This window comes from Anabrus simplex, chromosome 1 (genome assembly GCF_040414725.1).
Source record: "Anabrus simplex isolate iqAnaSimp1 chromosome 1, ASM4041472v1, whole genome shotgun sequence".
Taxonomy (NCBI): domain Eukaryota; kingdom Metazoa; phylum Arthropoda; class Insecta; order Orthoptera; family Tettigoniidae; genus Anabrus; species Anabrus simplex.
Window position 1 is genome coordinate 1,101,933,306 of NC_090265.1, and position 17,381 is coordinate 1,101,950,686.

General features: G+C 38.2%; 1 protein-coding gene across 4 annotated transcripts in view; it reads right to left on the bottom strand.

The window, feature by feature from the left end:
* Positions 1 to 1,391: 1,391 nt before the first annotated feature.
* LOC136858062 (pseudouridylate synthase TRUB2, mitochondrial) overlaps positions 1,392 to 17,381 on the bottom strand; it is a 51,732-nt gene continuing 35,742 nt past the window's right edge. For 3 of the 4 annotated variants that reach the window (XR_010858593.2, XR_010858595.2, XR_010858594.2), the window contains exons 6-7: positions 13,534 to 14,384; positions 1,392 to 2,496 (exon numbers count right to left, since the gene is read on the bottom strand). Coding sequence is in view for 1 of the 4 variants with exons in the window: in XM_067137311.2 (XP_066993412.1) it covers positions 14,098 to 14,384 (287 nt within the window). In the remaining 3 variants the exon portion in view is untranslated. Of the gene's footprint in view, positions 2,497 to 12,109; positions 14,385 to 17,381 lie in introns of those variants that run through there. The other variant, XM_067137311.2, reaches the window with a different exon arrangement.

Sequence of the window (17,381 nt, forward strand, 5' to 3'; positions counted from 1 at the left end):
GGAACACCTCTGCGGAGGTTCGGACCTGCCTTCGGGCAGTATAACCCTTACCTACCAATTCCACAGACTGTATACGTTTATACTAGCAATATTTGAAAACCACATTAGAAAAATACAGTATAAGCATAAATAACAAAGTCTCTTGTTACACCCAGTGTCGAAATGTGTAATGTGATTTCCAGACTACCAGGATAAATTGTTATTTCATTATTATGTGGCATAATTCATTCATAACAACCAATAAGACATTTCACTGTATACAAAATAAATAGTAAATATTGCACGTTCGAATTTGCCCCACTTATATACGGAAGACTCACTCTAGTGAGTCCGCCCAACACACACTGGTGACGTCATCGGGAACCGATTCCTCGCATGCGACATTTAGTGCGATCGCGGAGTCGTAGGAACCGATTCTCGCGACTCCAGGTGTCATTCGCGCACATCCCTAGTAAAACCACTATTATTACTCTTCCACTTTTAGACCTTACGCGTAAATCCGCTATTGTTGTGATTAGCTATGTATTGTTCCTCTTGACAGAACTCTTGCTCTCTGGAACCCTATTTATCAATAAAATAACAAATAAATAAAAAATAAGTCGCTACAATCTAGGCCATAAATAATTTTATTCACGCTGAGTGAAATGGTAGTTAGAAGGCTAAAATATTCTAAAATATTTATATTGGCCTTATCGATTAATACTACATAACTTAAGTTACGGTATATATTATTAAATTTCCTATCGCTAGTGTATTATAAATTTTTACCGTACCGGCCATGTTAACAGAGATATTCATGAATTTGAATTTTTGTTGCTAAGTCCATATCAGCGCCGAGGTACGAGAAAATGGGAGGGCAGAATTTAATGAAAATTGGTATGTAAAATCGGGGAATAAGGGACTACAGTCTATGCTATAAATAATTTTATTCACTATTTTTAAAATGGTAGTTTAGGGGAAGTGTCAAACATTTAATTTTTAATTACCTATCTTATTGGTCATATCGAAACGTACTATACAACAAAAGTTATAGAGAATACAAGTTCCGATTATTTATGTATTATTCAGTTTTACTGTACCGACTATAATCATATTGGTGGAGATGTTGGTTAAGTTGTGAAGATTATTATAAGAATGTGAAAAAGTCTTGAAGGAACGATCGCTTAACCCATTACCTACCAAAATGAATTCAAACTGAATTTTACCCTATAATTGACTCTATTTAAATGTTTGGGGCAAGAATAAGCGAGAAAATGGGATTTTATAATATTTTGATGCAGGATCATGAAATTAAGGGGCATCCCAATTTTGGGACATTGGCGACTTATGATAGCTGAAGGTTACACTATTTTATTTATGCAAAATAACAGTTACTGTGCATTCATGTGGACTCATTTATTGTTTCACAGCATATTTACAAATTTTATGACCCTACATCCATTCACTGACTAACTTTATAACCATAGGATATACAAAATGTTGAGATAGGATTTTCACAGCATCGCAGAAAATTGGTTACAAAGCGGAATTCTGCCACAAGAAATAAACCTTCGTCTTCAAGGAAATGTGCAACAGGACTTAGGCACTCAGATTTATGGCAGCTAACGTTCATCGGATGTGGAATGGAACAAAGCATTTATCGTGCAGTTGCACATCGTAACGTACACAAACCCTTGTCGTCTTCTTCTTGCAATGTCCGCATCTTCTCTGAGTTGCAATCGGAGTAATGAAATGATTTCCTGAATGGAACCTGACTTCAGTGCTTACTCTGCCTCCTAGGAGTTTGCTGCTTTGAGGGCCTCTGCTTTTGGGTGTTGAATCTGATGTTTTAGAAGGATACGCTAGCGCTATCTTCCTTCGTACATCTAGCAGAGATTCATTATCTTCTTCATAGGCATTCTGGTATGCTTTCCAAGTATTTACTACTGTAACATCCAACATCTGGCTAAAACATGGCCACCACCACTTTTCAGAGCGAATTCTTGTTTGTAAACACCCAAACGCATCAAAGAATTTTTTTTCAAATACATCAGCAACAGACTTTCCATGTAAATTGTCAATGATATGACCAACTTCTCTTGGCGAGCAACTTTCTATAGAGTACGGTATTTCCCACCTGGGTGTAGCTACACTTTGAGTATGTTGTGTTTATTCTGTGAGCTTACAGTTGGATGTCATCTCTGCTAAACGGCATGTTTTCTGCCTTTTAGACTGCTTTCTTGCTGCAGAAGGCGATGGTAGATAATCTAAGTGTATTTCCGTTTCCTTTGTATTCGCATCGGTACGAAATACTTCTAATGTCCCTGCTAAATCACGTATTTCAGTGTCCAAACGTTCATTCTCTAGCACATCCTCCTCATCAGTTTCCTTGTCAGGATCAGGCGGTAAAATTATTACTCCGATATCATCCACTTCCTGAGAATCATTTTCCAGCTCTTCGAGATAACTTGTTATCTCTTGAACTGTCAGGCGTGTAGTATATTACATTGTATTTGCCTAGAACACAAGAAGTAACGCGAAGTGTTGTACTACAAAAGTGAGAATACATTTATTGAATAAATATTCTCTAACTATGCTAATATAATGTACTAAAATCAGAGAAATGCAGCATTGTAGGTGATGAAGCATTCAACAATGAACCAATGTAAGTGCTACTGCTTTATACCAATGTCCCAAAAATGGGACGGCGTGAAAAACACATGTGATTCTTACTTACAGTGAGTCAAAGTGAAACTCATACACCACTGTAAATAGTATGTGTTTATGAATAGAAATGTGGACAATAATTTTTGTTCGCATTTTATGCGTGGAACAATAAAGATATGTCCTGAATTATTTAGTCACCACAGGCTAGTTAGCGTATCCCTCAACTTAGCAAGATATAACAGATTCTTTGTCCATATGTTGCTGGGGCACGTCAAAATGAAACTCATACAGTCCTACATGGGCAGATAAGAGGGCAGTACAAATGCTGTAGGTTTGTGTTTTGACACCACATTCAGTATGTTGTGGAAAGTTGTGAAGTACAGACAAGTTCCGGTGCTATCATGGGGCGTCAAAAAGGACAATCTTCGAAAGAAGAAAGAGAACTGATGATTTTTCACTATAAGAGAGGAAAATCACTTTGAGAAATTGGTAAACTTGTAAACAGGAGTCATGCAACTGTACAGTGCGTTATAAATAGATATACAAGTATACGCAGCATTGAAAATAAAGACAAAGTGAGTGGGAGAAAAATTTTCAACCTCAGGGAGGAACGTTGGATAGTAAGACAAGTGAAGAAAAATCCAGCGATTAGTGCTCCGAAACTGGCTGTGATGGCTGAGGAACATACCAAAAAGAGAGCACATCCAGAAACTATTCGACTCATCCTAAGGAAAAGTAACAGGCATGGACGAATAGCTAGGGAAAAACCATTTGTTAGCAAGATTAATAGGAAGAAAAGGTTGAGCTTCGTTAAGAAGCATATAGAAAAAGATTTGGACTTCTGGAAGACTGTTATTTTTGCAGATGAAAGCAAATACAATCTCTTCGGATCAGATGGAAAGGTTAATGTCTGGAGGAAGCCAAATGAGGAGTTGAAACCTAGTAATCTATGTCCAAATGTCAAACATGGTGGAGGTAGTGTAACTGTTTGGGGGTGCATATCAGCTAGTGGACCAGGAGAGTTGACTTTTATTGATGGGACCATGGATCAACATGTGTATCAAAATATACTGAAAGAACATTTACGACCTAGTGCTCAAAAGCTTGGAATACTTGATCGATTTAAGTATTACCAAGATAACGACCCGAAGCACAAAGCTCATAAAGTACGGATGTGGCTGCTATGTAATTGCCTGAAAGTACTTGAGACACCTCCACAGTCACCAGACTTAAATGTGATAGAAAATCTATGGCATTAATTGGATGTAGCGATAAGAAAACATCAGGTTTCTAACAAACATGATCTGCAAATGGCTTTATGTGAAGAATGGAAGAAAATAGATCCATCTTATTGTGAAAAATTGGTACAATCTATGCCTAACCGTTTAAGAGCCGTAAAAAGTGCTAAAGGGTATCCTACAAAGTATTAACTGTTAAGAACATTGTGTTATTAGAGATTGATCAGGAACTACATGAAGGTATATGAGTTTTACTTTGACCTGTTTCATGCATGTTCAAGAAGAATGTATTAAGTTTCGTTGTAAGTTTAAGGAATAGGAGTTGATTTATTTTGTACCTTAGTAGAGAAATGTGTATTTTTTAAACCAGAACCAAGACTAAAATAAAATAATAGTTAGATTTTTTGTTGAATCCAAATAAACAAGCTTCCCTCCAGTGTATGAGTTTCATTTTGACTCACTGTATATAATAATAACGGGCAGCTGATGCACCGTTTTCACTCTGGAAACTTAGAACTATAACAGTGATACCGGAATGAGTTTCAAAAATTCAGTCTAAGGAAATATGCTCAGCTTCAAAGATCAGTTGCAGAACCTAACAAGAATACATGTAGACAGGACACTCGTGTTGGAAGAGTATGAAACTAAACATAATGATCTTTTGTTTTCTAGTGCAACAGCAAACAGTTTGACCAATATGACAGAAAGAATACCCCTAACTTTGTAAGCAGTGTTTAAAAAAATAACAAAATACTTGCGTCCCATAAATGGGACATTGGCTGATAATGGGTTAAATAATAACACAAGAGGGCGTCATTAAAAAATAAAGGACGACTCACTTTACATTAGATGCTGTAATATCAGAGTCGGAAGAAAACTAAATGTGAAAGCCTGCAATATAGAATGCTCATAAAATTGATCAACACTAACATTACATTGACCATTGTTTGTTGTGATGTGTTTTGTGTATTCTGCTGCCATTTATCTTCGATAGATTGGATTACTGCTGCGTATCAAGGACAATTTCTTTGTAACTTAATTACAGAACAGATCAACGAAGGTCACACTTCCCTGCGGATATGTCATTCCTCAAGAAAATAGAATTTCATCCACCCGCATACGGCACATCTTATTTTTTCAACAATCCCATCCCTGACGTTATCCGCCCGCGCACCAAGGAACAAGCAAAAGTAATATTTGTTCCGAGTGCTCCACGAAGTTAAAAAAGGGTAAGCAAGCTCGTTCAGCAAATACAAAACAAAATAAATGACTGACATCAAAACTGTGCGAACAACGTAGGGACCGCAGAAATTATACATGTTGACAATAAAAATGACTAACATAGTAAGAGGCCAACACGGGCACGAAACTACAAACCTCGAACCGGCATCAAAACACAGATAAAATGGAAATGAATAAACTAAACGGGCAATCGATATGACACATGTCCTCCAACACACCTGCGCACTAATCCACACCGCCATACATTTCGTTACTGGTATGGAAATATTAGACAGGGTACACAGATCAAACACTAACATAATTTCGTAATTACCGTGACCCCAAGGTCACCCAAGGGTTACGCAGATGGGTACAGGAACGTGTGTATGGTGCATGCACGAAGAATACGGTAACAAGACCGTGCAATACAACGCACCAAAGAATTCTCATCATGACCGTGATTGGTACAAGGGAAGAGAATTCTTGCGATGACACGAACGGCAATCAATCACAACCTGATGGTTAAGGCAAGTGAAAAGGCTGACACAAATATACAGCATACGCTGGACCATCTTATCATCAAAAGGCATATCAAACAAGTACTAAAACTCACAAGCACACAGTCTGTTCATACAACGGAGTAAACATTGCACATCGAAAATAAGAAAAAAGCCAATATTAAATATAACTTACTAATACCTGGAGCTATCAAGGACTCAAACAGGAAAACGAAAGGTAGTTACAGGTGCACTTAGAACGTTTAAAAACGTTCTTATACGTAAAAAACGCTGCCCCAGTGTGCAGGGAAGCCATTTTTTACAGTCCCCAAAATAACAACTATCAAAACAGTCAAGGAGATGAAAGATTCCCAGGTGGCAGGAAGTTTGACCTTTGGCGACGAACACTGAGATGTCCGCCATCTCTCGTACACTCATGGTACTATTAAACTCATATCAAGTGAAGTGGCAAGACGCCATTACAGTAATAGTTTGTTCGGAATAAACCAAACTGACATGTCGACACGATAATAGCCAATGCAAGGTGGCTCAAGTCTAGGCACCCACGTGTATGACACGTTCCCCAACTGTAAAAGTGGCCATGCATGATCCGCTGCAGCGTGTTTCGGGTAATTCCCGTGACTGCCTCCATTTCCGTAAATGTGATCAATTTGTTTTCTTGGATGGCCTGTTCGACTTGGGCAATGTTGGCTGGTGTTGACACTGTCACATTCCTTCCAGAACAGGTTCCCTTGTGCACCGTTATGCGCCCTGTTTTCCAACCTTCCACCCAGTTGTAAACTGGTTTCCGTGACGGCGCATGTTCTCCACAAACTGCCACCAAGCGCCGATGAATTTCTGCAGTGGTCATGCCTTCGTTCCATAGGAACCAAGTCGTATAGTGCTGTCCCTGACAGTTGCTTTCCATGTTGTCTGCTCCTACGCTGAGTGTTGTTATGAAATGGCTATGACAGGTGCATTCTTCCCCTGTGCGTGTGTTGCTACCAAGCGGTGGAGCAAGACACTAGTTACATGTCACCACCTTCAAAACTGAAATGTGAACCATACCCAGATGTACAAAAAATAAATTGTAAAACGTTATAGTACACCCCTCATAGGAAAGTAGTTCTATGCTGCAATGTGATTTTTGATTAACATAAATTAGGGAATTAAGAGTTTAGTACCAGTATCAGTCCATTTTGAGATTTTATGCCTAGTATCAGTCCAGTTGAAAGATACTGCATTTCAATAAGTTGCAGATCAATTGGTTGTAGACAGAAATGACGAGGCTAGAAGAGAGCTAGAGAACCAAGCAAGTGGTCTGGATCAAACTAAAGAAGAGAAAGGAATTAGGAGGAAACCAGATTACAAATGTGGACTATGTAATTGAAGGAGAAGAAGAAGAGATGTTATTTGTATTATTTGTTCAATCAGAAACAGATGTTCCTTCAAGTTAATTCAATTTCGCAGAGACAGACAACAATGGGAAAGAGCTATTGAGGAAGAATTAAGCTAACTCAAAGAAAATGATAGATGGGAAGTAGTGAAGAAACCAGAAGTTGGAACATTGATGGATACCAAGTAGGTATCTACTAAAAAGAAGTATGTGGGCCAATGATATACAAAGTAAGATTAGTTGCTCAGGGATTTTTACAGAGTAATACAGATGTGGATACTTATTCACCTACAGCAAAATTAGAAACCTTATGAATATTGTTATCATTTGCAGTTCAAAATTACTTTTTTAATTCATCAAATGGAGTAAAAGGTGCATTTTTGTACAGGGAAATTAAAGCAAATGTATTTTTGGAATCACAACCAGGTATAGAAATTAAGTCAGATTATGTACTGCCAAGTGAGTTGGCTGAGTGGTTAGGGGCATGCAGCTGTGGGCTTCCATTTGGGAGATAGTGGGTTTGAACTCCACTGTCCAATGGTTTCCCATTTTCACAACAGGCTGGGGCTATACTTTAATTAAGGCCACGGCCGTTTCCTTCCCACTTTCAGGCCTTTCCTATCTCATCGTCGCCATAAGACCTATCTGTGGAAATCGAAGAAGCAGAGTGTTGCGGCTTTAAGCACTGCTGAAGCAGAATTGATTTCTTTACGCCAAGCTACTGAAAAGGCTATATTTTTGAACATTTTTTGTTTGATTTAAATATTAATACAAGGTATATAACTATCTCTGAGGACAATCAAAGTACAATTAAGATTGTTAATAACCCTCTTAAAGGCAGCCCTGAGGGAGTGGCACCCCTGCCTATCTGAGTGTCAGAGCACACTGACCCAGTGTGTAACATCTGGTAAAGGGTCCCAGCTCAGGGTAACGAGTGAAGACCTCAACGACAGCAAAAGCGGAGAATATGATTTGGTACGGTGGAAATGGCGGAGGAGGCAACCAATTCCTCTGCGGGTAGTACAGATGGAACTCACTGCCTTGTGGGATGAGGAGGGATCCTCAAAGGCTAAGGGAGTAAACCCCAAAAGAAAATCCTCAATTTTGTTAGGCATAGAAAACCAGTAACAGAGCTTATTTGTAGTTACTTTCAAAACACACAACAGTCTCGGAATGCATTTATCAACTAAATTATGATGCCAGCATGAGCAAACTCATGTCAGGGATGATGGTTTATGACCTGACGATAAAGTCTTGCAAAAATCCCGGAGGAGACTAAGAGGGATTGGGGCCATCAACTTGCTTTGTCTTACAGGAACATGTGAAGAACTAGTGGACCTTATAAAAAGGAGGAAATTAATGATACTGGGGCTGAGTGAAACCAAATGGAGAGGGAAAGGAATGAAGAAATTAAGAAAACAGTATGCACTGTATTGGTGTGGAAATGACAAAGAGATGAGGAATGGTGTTGGTTTCATCATGAGTAAAGATCTAGAAGGAGTTGCTGACATTCAGTATGTTAGTGAGAGAATAACAAGTGATTGTGCATTTAGGGAAAGAAAAACTAACTTTAGTACACGTGTATGCACCTCAAACTGGATGTTCTCAAGAGGATAAAAACCAGTTTCTTGATGATTTGGAAAATGTTATTAGTAAAGAGGAGATCTGAATGCACAGATTGGGACAGATAGAACAGGATATGAGAACGTCATGAGACCTCATGGATGTGGTGGAAGAAATACAGAAGGTGAACATCTCCTTGACTTCTGTATGAGGAATTATATTGGTGGTAAAAAATAGTTGTTTCAAGAAGAGACAGCCATAAGATAACACGATACAGTTGGGATGGGCTACAAAAGACTGTAATTGATTATGTCATCTCAGAAGAAGAAAGGAGCAGAATGGTAACAGATATCAGAGTAATACCCAACGAGAGTCTTGACAGTGACCACCGTCTATCAGTAGCGGACCTGAGAAATTTCTATGTTCCAAAAGTACAGAAGAGGAAAAATCCAAAAATCAAAGTATGGGAACTCCAGAAAACAGATAAGAGTACTAAGTATCAGAACCGGATAAAAACCCTGTTACCAAGAAATGAAAGGAAAAATGGAGAGAGAGAATGGACCAGGCTAAGGAACACATTGGGGAAGCAACTGAAGTTTGTGGAAAGACAAGTATGAAAACAAGGGAGAAGGAAACACCTTGGTGGAATGACAGAGTGAGAGCAGCAATCAATGAAAGAAATCTTTTGCGGAAAGAAAGGGATTGGGAGAAAATAAAACTGGATCTTACTACAGACAAGACAAAGATCAGAAATCTTGAACAATTATACTGAAAGAAGAAAGTGAACATTAAAAGAACAATTACAGAAGGAAAGACCAAGGCATGGAATATATTCACTCAGAAACTGCAGGGAGACAGCAGAGGCAATAAGAAACTATTGTATAGTGTTATCAGAGGTAAAAAGAAACCAATGAATACCATAAAGGCACTTGAAGATGAGAATAGAAATCTGGTTAGGACAGAAAGTGACATGAGAGAAGTCCTGAAGAACCATTTTGACCACCTACTAAATAGACCACTTCAAGAACAAAATACAGAACCGGAAATCCAAGCTTACAATGAGAAACCTCTCATCACCTGGACAGAAACTGAGACAGCCTTAAAATCTATGCCTAAAGGAAAATCTTCAGGTGCAGATGAAGTGAATGTGGACATGATAAAGGCAGCAGGCATCCAGGGTATACAATGGCTATACAGAGTACTAAATGCCATATGGACAGACAACAAAATACCTGCAGATTGGAGCAAGGTCGTTATAATTCCCCTGTTTAAGAAAGGCAGCAGATGGAAACCCACCAACTATAGAGAAATAACACTGCTGTCTCATGGGCTAGAAATTCTAGAGAACATAGAAAGGAGATTAAGAACCATCACTGAACAACAGTTAGAGGAGAACCAATATGGATTCAGAAGTAACAGACCAACACTGGATCTAATTTTTAGCACCCACATGCTGATGGAAAAGTACTGGGAAAAAGGCAAGAACTTGGTCATTGTATTACTGGATACAGAAAAGGCCTATGATAGTGTTATAAGAGATAAGATCTGGGACTGCCTTAGGAAAAGAAATATGCCTGAAGAACTGGTAAGGAAAATTCAGATGTTGTACAAAGACTGTACTAGCTGTCTACAAATTAGGGAAGGTCGATCATCATGGTTTGAGACCAAGAGTGGAGTTCAGCAAGGAAGTGCACTGTCGCCACTACTGTTCATCACTGTGATAGACAATATGATGAGGAACGTCAAGGAAAAGTTAGGTGAACTGAATGCAATGGCCTTTGCTGATGATATCATGATTTGGGGTGAAACAGAAGAGGAAGTACAGACCAGACTCAATGTATGGAAATCCCAGTTCCAGGAATATAACCTCAACATCAGCAAGACCAAGGCAGTGGTGATGGCAGTCAACAGAGAAGGGCATCCAGCAAGTGTAAAACTAGGAGACCACCAGCAAGAGTGTGTGGATAGTTTTTCTTACCTTGGAAGTGTAATCTCCAGTGATAATTTGGTCAGAAAGGAAATTACAAACAGAGTGCAATAGGGATCAGAATTCTACCAACAAGTAAGTGCACCTCTATGGGATGACACGATTCCAAAACCGGCCAAACTGATGATGTTTAACAGCTATTTCATACTAATATTGACCTATGGTATTGAAGGATGCATCCTCACAAAAAGAGATTTATCAAGACTGCAAGCATCAGAGATGAAATTTCTTAGATCTGCCATCTAGAAAACTAAGATGGACAAGTTAAGAAATTAGGAGCTGAGGAAAGAAGCCGGAATAAAAACATCCCTATTAGACCGATTCGACACATTCAGACATGTGATGAGGATGGAGCCTACAAGAACAGCCAGAATAAATTTGAAAGACAGGTGGAGGGGAAATGACCTGCAGGAAGACCTAAAACCTGATGGATTGACATGATCAAGGTTGATCTAGTTACCAGAGGATGGACAGTGGATGATGTTCTCCATGACAAGTTGTATATGGACAGGAATAAATGGAAGAGGCTCATTAACAGTACCTGGGAAACTGGAACTGTACAAAGATGATGATGAATAATCCTGATCAGAAACTTGTAAAGCATTTAGACATTAAGTACAACTTTGTGAAATATCAAGTAGAAAATAAGAATGTGTACTGTAAACAGAGTATGTTGAAACAAAAAGGCAATTGGCCGAAGTCTTCACTAAACCAATAAATTAGATGAGAGTTGTATGAAAGATCTTTGCTTGGTCAAATGTTAAGGTATTCATGTTATGTCAATGTAATATAACACTGAGGAAGGAATGTTGAGGTTCAATGTTAACTAATATTATAGATTCCATGAATCATGATATGTTTTATATACTTGATGTGTTATGTAATGTCCATGAACTTCATACTCAGCTGTTCTGATGTGTGTGGCATGTGTAATATTAAAAAAAAATCAAAGAAAAATAGCAGATTCTAGGAAGTATTCTCAATGTAACCATTACAAAGAGCAAAGAAGAGGTGTACTGGATATAGTGTGCAAGCAGAGCCGAAAAAAGAAACAAGAAGAAGAAGAAGAAAGCTAGTTCTTTCTAGATGTATGCTAGGTACCTAAGAAGTAGTTTTCTGTTAGTAATGCAAGTATATCCTTTGTACAGAATAAATAATGTGGCTAAAATGTCAAGTGGTATTAATTGGCGTGTTCATCCTCATATAGCATGATAATGCAACAATCCCCACAATGATCAACTGCTTCTACCAAAATCTTCTCAGAATACATATTAAACACCGTATTTACGCAAATAATCCCCGCCACCGAATAATCCCCGTACCCTAAATTTAGGAAGGCTGATTTTGAAAAAAAAAAAGCCAACATTGACGCAAATAAAACCCGCACCCCAATTTCGTGCCCCAATGTTTTTAAAAAATGGGCGGGTATTATTCGCGTAAATACGGTAATAGTGGGGATAGAATACATCCTTGTCTAACACCTCAACAGATTTATACTTTTTCTGACAGTACACCACTAATGGGCACTAATAAATATTTTCCTTGATGTGTGAGTCCTCTGCGTTGTATGCTCGAAATACTCTTTTAACATGTAAAAGCAAAATTAGTTGCAAAATGTTAGTTACAAAGTGCATATGGACATTTCTTGTAGGAAATTTACTTCTAGAGCCTGCATATGCGTGCTCCTTTTCATATGATTAACTGTTTACCTCTCTGTTGGTTTTTATCATATACAGCATGCTACAAAATGTAGAAAGGTATTTCTTCCTGGAAAACAGGAAGAGTTTGGAAGAAAATGCAAATTAATTTATTTTTTGTTATAGTAGAAAACTGAGTTCTAAGTACATTTGGTGGGCTTCATTTTGTAATACAACCTGTAACAATAAAGTTCAGTGAATGAAGTCAGAACGGTCGATCCGGCAACACTGGCGACACACAATGCTGCACCTGCGTAGCAGCAGGTTTTGACCACCTGCTCCCAACGTTGTTCAGTTGAGCGTCATGTGTGTGCCGGGTAAGACCTGTTTGACACAGTGCATGTTTAGTGCGTTGGTTCTGAACTGTGAACAGGAACATGAACGACCAAAGGATCAATGTACAGGTTTGTTTTAAGCGTGGCAAGACACCGAAAGAAACGCATGTGTTACTGGTACATGTTTATGAAGATAAAGCACTGCCCTTGAAGTGTGTGTACGAGTGGTTCGCCCGTTTTCGAGGAGGCTGGGAAAGTGTTTCTGATAACCCCCGTAGTGGAAGACCAGTGACCGCCATCAGTGACGAAAACACTGAGAAGGTGAAGACATTAATCACGAACGATCGGCGATTACCTGCGCTCACGATAGTGGATGAACTGCAGGTTAACCATGAATTCATGTGATAAATCATTACCCAGAAGTTAGGGAAGAGGAAAATGTGTTCTCGTCTTGTACCACACAACTTGACTGACGATCAGAAGTAGGCACGTTTAGAGGCTTCACAGGATTTTGTCAAAACGACGGATGCGACACCAAATTTCTTGAACTGTACTGTCACTGAGGATGAAACCTGGTGTCTCAGATACAACCCTGAAACGAAACGGCAAAGCATGGAATGGCGTTCTCTGGGATTCCCTCGTTGGAAAAAGGTCAGAGCCAAAAAGTCATGCATCAAACTCGTTTTGAAAGAAACAAGATTTGACGATATTCCTGACATCCAATGAAACATAACGAGGCTTTTGAACACCATCCAAAAGCAAGCCTTCTTGGAAAGTTTCCAGGACATGTATCGCCGATCTCAGCAGTGCATAGTTATGGGAGGGGACTATCTCGAAGGACAGTAAGGTCACTGTCATGCATTGTTCATCTATGTTGATAGTACAAGACTATTCACCAAACTTTATTGTCACAGGTTGTAGAACCAATAGTTCAGGCAGCATATTCATTTTTAAGGATCCCAGATGAACAATTTTTCTGAGTTGCTCTCCTTTTATTAATCCTCCCTACTCACCTGATTAGCTAATGTAGCTCCTGGCTTCCCACCTGGAAGGATGAGGCTTGAATCTTGGTCAATCCTGCGATGAGATTTTCATCTCAAATAACATGTGGCGGCAGGAAGGGCACCCAGCTAATACCAAAATGAGCCTGGGTGGCTCCAGCAAACTCAGAAATAACTGCAATAAGCTGGAGAAAATTGATCTCTACATAAACACAAACTTCCTCTTTTTACAATATTAGTTCACAAGATGAACTACTAATATATTAACCAAGTACCCTAGATATTTGCCTTTGTACACTACATCAGGCCACTCTGCAAGTCAAGATAAGTAGTTGTCTTTAAGAACAATATGGGAATGATTTTTAGATCCAGCACAACACGATTTTCAAGTCACGACACATGTTCTGCCCATCAAAGCCCCTTAATCTTACAAGAGTTTTGCCACTTCCCTTGTAATTTTCAAATAGATGGGGGTTTTATTAAAAAATATGAACTTCACAATATTTATTGTTACTCTACACACAGAGAAAAATAAAGTTCTTCAGTACACAGGATGACAAGTGACAAAAAGGATGATTATGACGCTTCCAATAAAGTTCTTGATTCCTCTTCAGTGTTAATCAATTTAGCTGAAGTCTGGTTGGTTAAGTATTTATACTTGTCTATAATCTCTTGACACAAGATAAGGTTGTTGAGAATATGTTGCAGGTGCCAATGTTTCCGTAAGAGAGCATATTCCAGACTAAAGTGACTGTATTTGATGCACCTCACAGCAGTACATGTAGCTACACTGTGGAGCTGCAGGCCGATTTCATGGATCAATGTCTTCAAGTAATCCTCATATTCATTCATGGAATGGATTTCTGAAAAGAAAACAAAATGTATATACACATTCAATTCAGTTTTCAGTTTAAATTTCAATTATATCAAAAGCTGACAACATGATATAATCAAAACTGTCAAGCAGACATTTTTCCAGGGTGGAAGAAGAAACATAACAAATTCCACTTTGATTGCATGGGTTCATTTTGGAGGGATAGGAAGAACATTGTTGGGCTATTTTATTGTTGCTTATTATTAAAAATGAGTGTAAAAAAAATGGATATGGGTGGCCTGAAAGTCAGTTTCCCAGGCACGAAGGGTCTATGTTTGTCGTGTTAGCCAGGTTAACACCATCTAAAACGAAAGATCATTGAATATGACTACATAATATCACAGCATATAAATTGTTTATTTAATACCATATACTATATTATAATCACCATGGAATTTCTAGTTGTACTTTTGTGTTGTTGTTGTTGTTATTGGGTAATTATATTAACTTTACCTTATTATCACACTACTGTAAGTGACCATTGGCACTGGGATATTTCCCAATTGCGATGTTTTTGTTGTTATAAAATCTCATTCTCTTCTGCATAAATACCACTTTAAGTAATGAAAGCTTCTCATCTGTCGAATGATGAAGGTATGCCGACTGTGCACTCTGTTTGCCATTTCGTGGAGGCAAACATGAGGAGCTTGAATTCAGTCAGGGCGCGCTTGTGCATTCAATGCATTCGGAAACACTGCGCAGAGCTGACCATGCTGGCAACTAGACTCTCATGTTTGCCGCAGTCGAGAGGCTAACGGAACAGTAATTCCTTGTGTTCAGTGGTGATTGTTATGAGTGTGTCTTGTGCTTGCTGTGGCTTTCTTGTTGTTAGAGGGAGATTCAGTTATGATAGAGGACAAATGTGGCTGTGTTATTAAGAACACATTCATTCTCTAGCCGAACTTTTGCTGCTTAGTTACAAATCATACACAATGGAAGACTCCCTCCTAGTATATCAGCTATGGTAATAGAGAAAAGAGGCAAAATGCATCTTTTTAATGATTCCTGGTACATAAATGATACATGGCTGTAAGAAGTCGTGTTCCTTGTATTGCTGGCCTTGCCTTTTATTTTCAACAGATATGAATGTTTGGACAACAAAGGGAGTTTGTGATGTTAAAAGTCATTATGTACTAAAGAAATGGCATGAACAGTCTATAGACTACAGTACGTTAATTTCAAAACAGCTTTACTGAAGTTCGGTAGCACTAGAATAGAGGAATTCCTAAGTCTTGCCTTCAAAATTAACTGTAACAAATCTGATGAAAAATTAAAACAAATGAGTATATAGTTAGTTGTCTACTGTAATAGATGCTGTTTGTTTCCTGGTGGAGCAAGAGCTGTCTATTTGGAGCCATACTGAAAACCACGACTCAATCACTAGAGGAAATTTTGTTGAATTGCTCCATTATAGAGCCACTTATGATAAAAAATTACAGGACCACTTGGAAACATCTGCTGCTTTTCTTGGCACTTCCTATGATAACCTGAATCAGTTAGTCAATTCATTCTCAGCTGTTTTTTTAATAAAATATCAAAGTAGTACCATCTGTAGCAGTGATAGAAGATGAGGCCACAGATTTGAATAAAACATCTCAGATTTCTTCTGTGTTTCATTATGTTACATATTATAATATTCAGGAGAGATTTATGAGATTCACTGATGTAAATACCCGTCGCTCTGCTGTTTTTCTGGCTGGGCATGATTTCAGTTTAATCAATGAATTCCAATTTAGTGACAAATTAGTTGCTCAAAAGTACGATGGGTGTTCTGTTATGACGGGAGCACATAACAGTCTACAACAGATTATTGTTGCCACACATCAGTCAAGCCTTATTTCCGCACTGCTATGCACACAAGCCAAACCTAGTACTAAAACAATCTGTTAAAGGCATTAAGGAATGTAAAGTATTCTTTGAAGCTCTATCTGGGTTCACAACATTTTTCTCGAGATTGTCAAAGAGAAAACCTGCATTTGAGGTGTTTATTACTAAGCATTTGCCATTATTTGCCCCGACCCGCTGATACACAGATCGTTTGGTTGAAGTAATATCAGGAATCAAAAAGGATCTGAAGACGTTCTTCAAGACAGTCATAAGCATCATTGAAGAATGGGACAGTGAAACAAGAATGTGTTTGAGAGGTTTCTTTGCCACTCTGCAAGATTTTGAATATATTTTTCTTTTAAACTTATTCTCATCTGTATTATCTAAAGCAAAATAATGTTCAACATTTTACAAAGAATTATTAATGACATACGATATTGCGGTGCCAAGGTCGATGAACTCAATAAATTTCTGAGTGACAAACCTGATAAATTTAATTTCTTTTGGAAGCAGTGCACAGAGGAACATTTACCAGTTTCGTCAAATGAAAATGAAGTTAGAATTAAAAGGCAACAAATTGGTGATGTGGAAATTGACAAACAGTTCTCATACTGAAGACTGTAGTGTGAAGTACTTGATACAATGGTTCGACATATAACGTACCAGTTTTTCCGAATTGAATAAGCTGGAATTTCTTTCTCTTTTTGATTCTGACTAGTTTGAAACATACACGGACTATTTTCCAATAAATATGACTAAATTGTCATTAATTTCAATTGGGAAGAACCTCCTGAAAAGCTGCAGGAAGAATCCAGGGTTCCACGATTCTGTTATAGACATTTTTGCTGCCAAAAATCGCTGGATAGAGTAAGTTACAAGATGTAATATCTGCAGATGTACAGAGAGGATTGATTTGTGTAAGTTTAAAAATTCATGTTTCTAATTGAGCTTTAATACCCATACACTGGTTTTATTCATGTTTCTACAAACTAGTGTGCTGGCACTTTGATAAGGGTCACATGCCACTACTGCAGTTTCCCCTAAGGAGAAAAGAAACATGACAATGATAATAAACATTTGTTTTCATTTAGCTCACCAAAAGCAATTTCAATTTCTTGTCTCAACACATTCAAATCTTGTAGTTTTGCTGTATAAACAG